This window comes from Micropterus dolomieu, linkage group LG07 (assembly GCF_021292245.1).
Source record: "Micropterus dolomieu isolate WLL.071019.BEF.003 ecotype Adirondacks linkage group LG07, ASM2129224v1, whole genome shotgun sequence".
Lineage (NCBI taxonomy): Eukaryota > Metazoa > Chordata > Actinopteri > Centrarchiformes > Centrarchidae > Micropterus > Micropterus dolomieu.
In genome coordinates, this window is record NC_060156.1 from 23,357,341 (window position 1) to 23,367,183 (window position 9,843).

The following is a 9,843-nucleotide window of genomic DNA, read 5'->3' on the forward strand; positions in this document are numbered from 1 at the left end:
TATATATATATATATATATATATATATATATATATATATATATATATATATATATATATATATATATATATATATATATAATGTAAGTGGCTTTGTCTAAGTAAATGTAAAATGCAAACTACACAAAGTAGGAGCATTAAAACCAAAGAAGAAAAAACATCAAAAGAGACATTTCAAACAACTGAAATTTACAAGAAATAAAAGCCACTTAACCCCCTCTGACTGACGTAATTTAATTGGACAGGGTCTCGGTGGTGATTGGACGTTGGCATCAGCATCAGGTATAGCTTGTGTTAATGTTGGGTGATCTGATTTGTGATTGTCCTCTGTGTGCGTTAAGTGAATGCTGTCTGAAGCAAATGTTTGCCTTTTCATTTGATTTATTTAGACTGGGCACGAGTTGCATATGCTTCTTGTATCAAATTGATCCTGCCTCTTCCAACTCACACACAACTCTTCAATGTGATTGAACCTGTGAAAAAAGTGAGACTCTCCCGTGTCCAGCCAGTTTAAAAGAGAGGGTGGGATTTATCTGTCATTTCAGAATGTATTGTTCATATAAAATATGAGCTAGACGTATAGGATAACATGAAAAGCTTAATCACGTTTTGTAAACTTAAATCCTTACCAAGGTGGTTTAATCAGAGAGATGAGATACTGGTGTGTCTTTCTCTAATTTTTGCCCAGTCTGTCACTTTTCTGCCACTCCCCTACTTTATTTTTTTCTGCTGTTGCAGCTGCCAGGTCACGTGGGATCACGTAGTCATTTACATGTCATGTGTATATTACAAATATTACATGTCAACCAATTATAAACTGATAGGATAATTGTGTGAAACATGAAGATATATGAGCAAACAGGAGCCAAGAGCTGTGGCTGAGGGGGGAAAATTAATGGAGTGTAGGAGAAAGAAAGAATGTCCTCTCCCTTACTAAACTCTCACTGAGCTCAGTTCCTGCATTGTATGTGCTTCAAAATCCTCTTTCAAGCAATTTAAATCCTCTAGCCACTTTGGTTTGCGTTACACATTGGGATAATGGTATTCATTCATTCACTTAAATATTTAAAGCCAGACTTTTTGGCAGCACATTTATATCAAAGATGATATGGTTCAGGTTGTGTGCATCATTTTATAAACATTTTGCTGTAACATACCTACATTTCTGGCATGTTTGGAAATCTTTATCATGACTCAAATTTAAAGTGCAGTTTTGAGGGTTTTAACAGTGCTTGTTGTGCACAATCAATTGTAATGATGGACATGCTGATTGGGATCAAAAAGGTCAAAACTACAATAATCAAAAAGAAACAGAGAAGACACATATTACTTACCACAAAAACTGAGCACAGAACACCAGATTGAAAGTCTTAATAGAAAACAAAACAAAAGGGGAGATGCAAAGTCAGCAAATATTGTGTAGTCTCCATTTATTAATGCCAACTAGCTTTAAGTCTCAATATGAGATTATTCATTTTATCTAGATATACTTTCTGCAGTGAAGACTGCCTTTAACTAATTCATAAGAATAAAATACAATTCATTTTCATATTGAGAGAAAATTTTAAATAAATTACCTTGAAACGCAAATTTAAGATTTATCATCCTATAACAAAATAGTTTGACTTGCTCAGCCAAAATGCAAAAAAAACAGCTGCAACTAAAAGTGTTAGACACAAGAAGCTGCAAACGTTAAAGCAAGAGTGACATATTTTGTTTTCGTTGCCGCGCTTGTCTTTTAAACATTACTCAGTTAATATTTGTATCGGATATGGGTGACATTAACAATGATAAAACAAAAAACAACAACTTTTATTTGGATTTTAGCAGTAAAGTGGCTGCAGTGCGAATGCAGCCTGTTTGTTGTGGAACATTAGCAACTAATTCCACATTGAGGGGAAATTCAAAATTAATAGAAAGGGCAAACCTGCACTGCTAATTCTCAAATTAATCACTGACTTGTTTTCCATTTTCTGACTTTCTTAATAGTGTCTTAATATAGGCCTAGGACTCTCCCAAGCTCTAAGTTATGGTCGTCAGCTGGTGACTGGGCTTTATGGCCTGGCGGTCGGATACAGCTCATTTGTTGGGTTTTGGTCCCGCAGCAGTGTGACTGTATGAATGAGTGCAGTGATGGAGAGGGCCCGGCCGATTAGCATGGTGCACTAACGAGCTGCCATGGCCAGGGAGTTAGTGGCCCTGAGACGGGGCCGAGCAGCGCGCAGAGAAGTAAATCAAGGAGGAAAGAGAACCGTGTACAGATTCAAGATGAAACGTCACCCAGATTTATGTGCACAGTAAAAATCTGCTCCTTTTTAATGGCTCCAGTTTCCTCCAAGCAGGACTCCAGTTTCTCCCTCCCTCTCTCTCTCTCTTTCTGGTACTCTATCATCCAGTCTGGCTTATTTACCACCAACCTCTCTCTCTCTCTCTCTCTCTCTCTCTCTCTCTCTCTCTCTCTCTCTCTCTCTCTCTCTCTCTCTCTCTCTCTCTCTCTCTCTCTCTCTCTCTCTCTCTCTCTCTCTCACAGACCTACATTAACCAATGCCACATCCCCTTCTCTGTTCAGCCATTTTCAATATGCTTGTTCTTAAACCCATATCCATCTCTCTCCTTTTCCAGTTGTGTATTAGATACACACAGAGCCTTCATTTACATTGCACATTTTCAAAAAACAATGTTACAAAGTACGTTACAGTAAAGCAAGGATGACAGAAAAGGCTAAATCTGTCATTATGCAAGACTTCAAACAGCAACATCAGAATAAAGATGGCTTATTACAGGACTGCATGACTGAAAAATTTAAATTTCCCAAACTGTTTTTGTTTTGTTATCATTGTTATTTACTGTTGCAGTTTTTATGTCAATAAGGATTTAAGTGGAAAAATAAAACAAGTATAAAGGAAGCTTAATAAATCAATAAGACCCAGATTGTGCAAGATACAAATGAGATATTAGCCTGCCTGACAACATAAGGCTTAAAAAGCAAGCAATAAAATCTTCAAATCAATGAAAATCCATTCTAAGACTTATAATATTCATCTCACTCACCAAACAAACACCAAACTCTATGTCTCTGTGTTCATATTATCTGGTCAGCATGCACATGCAGAGGCCATTATTGTCCCATGTTCCCTTTCTTCTTCCATCCATGGCAAGGCAAGGCAATTTTATTTACTATATATATATAGCACCTTCCAAACAATACAGTTGTTCAAAGTGCTTTACAGACACAAAAACAGATACAGAGGTAGCCTACTTTATATGAAGCTAGATAATTAGTGTGCAATAGATAGTAAAGTCAAGATTAAAACAATACACATCTATCTGTCAAAGTGCATTACATATGCGAGAGAGAGAATAAAGAAACAATAAAAAAATTTAAATACTGTAACGAGATAAAAAAGTAAAATTGATATTAAAACACAATTTAAACAATGAGACTGAAAGAGAAATGTATTGGACTGGGCTAAAAACCTTTATTAGATAAATACGAATTTAAAAGGTTTAAAATGCCTCAGAGAACAGTAATGTTTTAAGACCTGACTTAAAAGACTGTAAGGTGCTAGCTAGTCTCAGGTGCTGTTCATTGTGTTCTGAAATATTTCTCTCTGTATGCCTGTTTGTCAGGACTGGCCTGGAGGCAATCATGGAGACCTATGCTTTCTGGAGACCTCCTGTGAGGACCCTCACCTTTGAAGACTTCACCCATATGCAGAAACAGCAAGGTGTGTGAATCTGTCCCCCATTTTTCCTTTTAGATGTTTTATTACAGAAAATGTATGAAACCCATGACCCAAAATGTCATACGTTCTGTGATTGTGTTACTTACAGATGGAATTATAATGAAAATAAATTATTCCCCTTTTTGCCGGGGACCCCCTGGAACATCCTCAAGGACCCTTGGGGGTCCCCAGACCCCACTTTGAGAACTGCTGTAGAGTACTCTCTCTCTGTATAGAGGAAAACACATCAAATGCCATGGAAAAATGTGTCTTGTCTTCTTCTAATTCAATTTCCTTGGTTTTCCTATTGGATTTTTCTATAGTATATTTAGTTTAGGATAGTAAAAGACAACAAATGTTTTCATAAGCTTAAAAAAGTCAGGGTCAGACCCTGTGTTTGACGATTTGACCCCCACTTATGGCAGCAAACCAAACAAATTATCCCTGATACGCAAGGAGAAGAGCTAACAACATTTATTTTTTATGTTAGAGTTACAAAATGCTTTATAATGCCTTGCTTACTATCAAACACCTGACAGAACACAACTTTTCTGTCCTTTCCACTTCACAAAGACACATTAGAGCCAACTGACCCCATTTTGTTCCCCCAAAAAACTCACACGGGATAATCTTCATTCTTGTGTTGTAGCACTGTCTGCTCTTGACATGAAGAAATGAATGGAAACCGAAAACAATAGTTATTCTTGTGATTCATTATTACAACCACAGTTATTACAAATGAACATAAATATGGTATGATTTGCTGCTAATTAAGCAACATAGTGTTTTTAAGCTTAGTAACAAGGTGATCAATTACTGTATAGTTAACTATCTCCAAATCTTGGTTCCTGTGCTGTCCCAATCTGAACTCTCCCTCTGCATATTTTCCCTGCATATATCACCACACACTGCATCAGCTATGGTTGTCCTTTATTTGAGCTTGGCCATGCACTGCTCCTCTGGCAGGTCGGCCGGCGTCTGCTGAACTTTTCACATCACGCGCAGCCCTTGAAAATAAAATCGTTAAACAAATCCTGTGGCTTTTGGACGGCTCCGCTACACGAGTCAGCGTCAACCTGGCCACCTCCCTTTGTCTCAACTCCAGCACCGGCACAAGGTCTTAGTCACAGCTTAAATCAAGGGCCACGCCGCTTTAAAACAACTCTGTTTCCTCATCGGCCCTATCTCGGTTACCTCTGGAGGTCAGCATGATGTGACGCTCTGTGTTTTCTGAGCAGGCAGACATGTGTTTGTTATCATTAAACTCCTCCAAACTGATTAGGATTTAATCAAAGTTCTTGCATCGGCAGTGAACCCTGTGTCACCCTGAAAGGACACTAGTGTACGTGCACAGTTTGCATTGTGCATTGTGCATTGACTGTGCCTTTGCCCTTATGGCACCATATAGCCTTTTCCCTTCAAGTAATCAACCATTCCCCCTCGGCACTGAAGCGCCTCGAGCCCTTCTAACCAGAGGAAAACATGACATAACCAAACTATCGTCCTCTCTTCTTTTCTCTCCTTTTTCCTCATATATGTCTACCTGGCTTTCTCTCTCTCTCCCCCTGGTTTTTATTTCTCTCCTTCCATGCAAGGCCCCCCCATCTCCTCACGCTGCAGCAATATTATCGAAGTCATATGGTGTAAAACAGAACCCCAGCCAACAGAGTCCTGGATTATTTAGTTATGCCTCCTCCTCATTCTGAGTTCAAACTGAATTTCTCCAACAGCTAGATGAACCCTGGCCAAATTCTCATTAATAGAGAAATATGCAATTGATATCCCACAGCTATCATTTCACTCTGAAAGGCTTGGCTTAGTGGATACAATTTGTGCCAACAATGTTTTTTTGTTCTTTTATATATATATAATATATATAGACACACACACACTGGTTCAGCTGTGGTGGAAAAGGGGGATAATGTATGTATACATATTATACACACATACACATGTACATGTCAGTGGCTTTCTATTGAGGAAAGGACTGGGGATGTGAGGCGGCTCTGTTGACCAGACATGGTCAAAACTGAATCCATATTTATCTCCACATACCAGTGTTTTATTTTATGATACTCTTCGTGACCTTGTATCCAGCAGTTTTGAAGAGTAAGGCCCTGCAGTTAGTCTGGGGGGTAGGATTTTGAAAAAGTCCATGTGGATCAACATGGTTATATATTAAGTTAGCGACAGGTGAATTCATAGTGTAGCTAACTGCTTACTTTATTAGTCAGACTCAGTGCATGTGCAAAGTCAGTGCACTGAAAAATGCTTTCATTACTGCATTCTGCTTCAGTTTGCTCTTCATGAAGAAAGAGACAAGGACGACATATGCTCAAACATCTTGATGATGAAGAATTTGGACAAAAACTTTGTGCATAACAGATGATTTCTTGTTTACATTTTAGAAAATAAAAATGTCTTAAATGAACATTTATACATTCCACCTGTGGGAGATATTTCTCCTGTGCTGCCACAGGGTTGAAAGGATGTGAAGGTCTGGCAATAGGAGACTAATAGCTCCCCACAGGGAAATGCTGTTTGTTTCTAGCTACCCTCCACAGGGAGGTCAGAGCTAGACAGGCAGACAGGCATTCATGTCACTTTCCCATTGTATCAAATTTTCAAAGGTTTGTCGAGATGTCTTACAACATGGCAGCCGAACCAGTTTTCTGTGCTAATTTATAAAAATAAAAAAAAGGAGATTATGACAATGAGCGCAATTTGATGTATGACATCCATCATGAGGACTTGAATTGTGACCTAAACACAGCATCACTGCCTTGCTCATCATTACTTTAGCATGGACGAATCTTGCCAACATAGGGAACTAAAGCTTTTAGTTCAGAGGTCTATTTCTCTCTTCATCCATATGAAAGTCTTTGAATTATGCCTATTTTTGCACTGATTGAAACTCAACTGAATCTGGTCTTAGAACTGATTATTTAAATGCTCTTGACTAAGATGAAAACACTTGTCAAATGGAACTGTATTTCACTTTCTCTGTATTTGTGTTTTCCAGGTGGAAGCACAGGCACTTCTCCCACCACATCCAGCACAGGAACCCCCTCTCCTTCTGGTGCGGCACACCTCCTGTCTCCCTCCTGCTCCCCTCCGACCTTCCACCTCGCCCCCAACACCTTTAATGTTGGCTGCAGGGAAAGTCAGCTCTGCAACCTGGGCCTGTCAGAGTATCCAGCCTGCGCTCGCAGCAACATGGCGGCCCTGCAGGGCTATGGCGGCCTTGCTGACAGTTCCTATGGACGCCTCCAGGCTGCAGGAGGTGCTGTGGCCTCTGCCCAACCCTCTGAATCCTTCCTGCCACAGAGGACTTCCTCCTTGATTGCTGCTGGCATGCAGGGCAGCGCTCATGCCTCCCTGACCGGCGGAGGGAGTGGCAGTGGCACTGGAGGGAAGATGGATGCCTACAGCAGCCAGCTCAGCTCCTTCCCAGCCTCGCAGCTTCAGTACGTGATGCAGGCCGGAGGTAGCTCCAGCTCTGCCTCATCCTCTTCATCTGGATCCTCCCCTTCCTCCGCCCACATGTTCAGTGGGAGCCACCACCACGTGCAGCAGGGCTCCTACAACGCCTTCTCCCTGCACAATCCTTACAACCTGTACGGATATAACTTCCCCACCTCTCCTCGCTTGGCCGCCAGTCCTGAGAAGCCCCAGGGAGGTTTGCTCTGCTCCTCGTCTACTGCCGGGGCCTTCGCTGAACGCCAGTACCTGTCCAACGGAAGCATGGACAGTATGCACATGATCGGCAACACCACCAGTGGCCAGCAGGGCAGTAGCTCCTGTGATGGACGTCAATATGGATCCTCCTCTCAAATGTCCATGCACATGGTGTAGAACCTGGTACTGAACCTCGCAGTCTTCCATGTTTCTAAAGTCTTTCAGCTAAAAAGCTAAGTTCTAATCTCTGAACCCAGTTTGGTGTTGATGTTGAGCCAGTGTTTTTACATGAAGAGTTAATGTACAGAGGTACAAAACAGCCTTTCAGAAAAGGAGTTCATCTCATGTTTTTGTTTTTAAAGACACTCCACCACTTACACAGCATTATAGAGGGAGTCAAAACTATTATTTAATTATCTTTGTATTATTAAAATGGAAATTGGGACTGCAACCAGACTCTTACTGTTCCTAACAGGACAAACAAACAACAAACTCAGATTGTAATAGGAAGGAGTGGTTGGAGCTCACATGCTCTGTTTCAGAAGGGATTATCAGTTGGGAAGCAGATAAGGTGCAATAATAGCAAAACTCTTTTCAAGTGACTCATTTTTTTGGGACTCTAGTCATGACATCAAGTTAAAAAATCTTCACTGTGATCCAAAAGTTTTTACTTCATGCAGCACTTGTGCCGTTTTAGAAATGCGAAGGGGTTAGTGGTTTGCCGGCATGGTCTGAGGTTTTCGCTGGAATGAAAGGGACAACTGGACATGGTCATGGAATGACTCACTGCTCTTCATACATACAGGAGATGAAGTATCTGGACGCTGTGGTGGCCAGTTGATGTGCCAAACAGGGTGAATACAACTCATGGACGTAGTCAGTCAAGGAACTGTAGGATGGGTTAACAGAGGAACTCTTCATCCTAAAAACTCGCAGCGGGCGTACATGAGAGTCCAGGACTCCACCACACAACTTCATCAACCTGTTATCCTCATAGACTGGAATGGCTTCACTTTTTTTGAGTGGATTATGTTTTTAAGCATATATAAGATGGCGAATGCAATCAATAACGTAAGCTTAAAAGTTGTTGTGTGAAAAGTTATAAAAGAAGCAATAGCAAAACAGAGTAATTAAAATATGTTTTGGTGTGTTGTAGAGATGTGTATTTAAGTGCTGAGCAATATAACAATTTTACAGGCCAATCTGTTATAAAAATGTGTGAAAAAAAAGGAAAATAGCAAAGTAATTCTTTTTTTGAGACATTTAAAAAAATGTAAATACAGGTGCCAAGCACGTAAAAAGCTCAATAAACGTTTTAATTCATGTACATGGTTTTGATTTTTTCTCTTTGTTAGCAGTTTTGAAAACATACTTGATATTTAAGGCAATTATTCAGCAGAAATAAAGTGTTAAATAAATAAAGTACTGTTGTTTTCCAACTCAACAGAAATGATGTTTTTATTGGTGATATGCTGTGAAGAAATTTCCCCCAAAACTCAGAGGAAACAGGAGTTGCTCATAAATAATCATTTGGAGCACATAAGCAAAACAAATTATAGTGTTTACTGTAGGTAATCAACAAAATAATGATACTTTTACATGCTGGATGTTCTACATTTCACAGCTATTTACTGATTAAACTATTGGAAATGACTGATAAATTATTATTTTTAAAACATGCCTTTTTGACTACAATAACAGTGAATTACATGATTATTAATCATACAAGAGAGTGTTCTCTGCTTATAAAACACACATCTGCTCTGCACCACATCACAGGCATGAGCTTCAAACGCTGACGCAATGCATCGATCATAAACCAAACTGGAAGAAAAAGACCCAAAAAAGACAAATTTTATCCCTGCTGGTTCTGTTTACTACAAGGAATATGAAGAATAAAGCTCTTGTGCCAACTGCACTCAGCCACACTGCTGTTGTGCTTGATGCACATAAATATGGCACCTGGTTTAAAGAGACAGTGAAATCCCCTTGTAATCATTTGAACCTCCAAAAGAGGGAAAACATGCAGCATTCAGGATCATTACTAGTCCAGCTTTGTGGTTTCCCTCTTGTTACACAGGCACAGACTCCAGGGATTTAGCCGGGGCCAATCAGAGCCCATTACACGGATGTCTTCTGAACGGCTCTCCCCAATCACTTCCTATCATGCGTCCAGCTCCAGTCATGAAATATCATATCTGAACCATCATCAGAAAACGAAGGGGGTGCGGGACCGTGGAGACAGCGACCCAGTATTGGAAACACCTGTTTTCCAAGCATGACTTCAAATAATGAGCAGGGTGATGTACCAGAGACAAGCGCATGATTTCATAATTTGGCTCCACTCCATCTATCTGGACATTATTTCCAATAATTATTCACATTATTTGTCTGATACATACACCCCCCTCTCTAATTGCATCAGCATTCAAAATCACTCT

General features: G+C 40.0%; 1 protein-coding gene across 4 annotated transcripts in view; it reads left to right on the plus strand.

Annotated features, from left to right (window-relative positions):
* Positions 1-8,729, plus strand: part of tbx15 (T-box transcription factor 15) — a 35,871-nt gene extending 27,142 nt beyond the window's left edge. For all 4 annotated transcript variants that reach the window (XM_046053092.1, XM_046053093.1, XM_046053090.1 and 1 more), the window contains 2 exons: positions 3,630-3,727; positions 6,747-8,729. In XM_046053092.1, the coding sequence (XP_045909048.1) occupies positions 3,630-3,727; positions 6,747-7,579 (931 nt within the window). In that variant the 3' untranslated portion in view covers positions 7,580-8,729. The remainder of the gene's footprint in view (positions 1-3,629; positions 3,728-6,746) is intronic.
* The last annotated feature ends 1,114 nt before the right edge of the window (positions 8,730-9,843 follow it).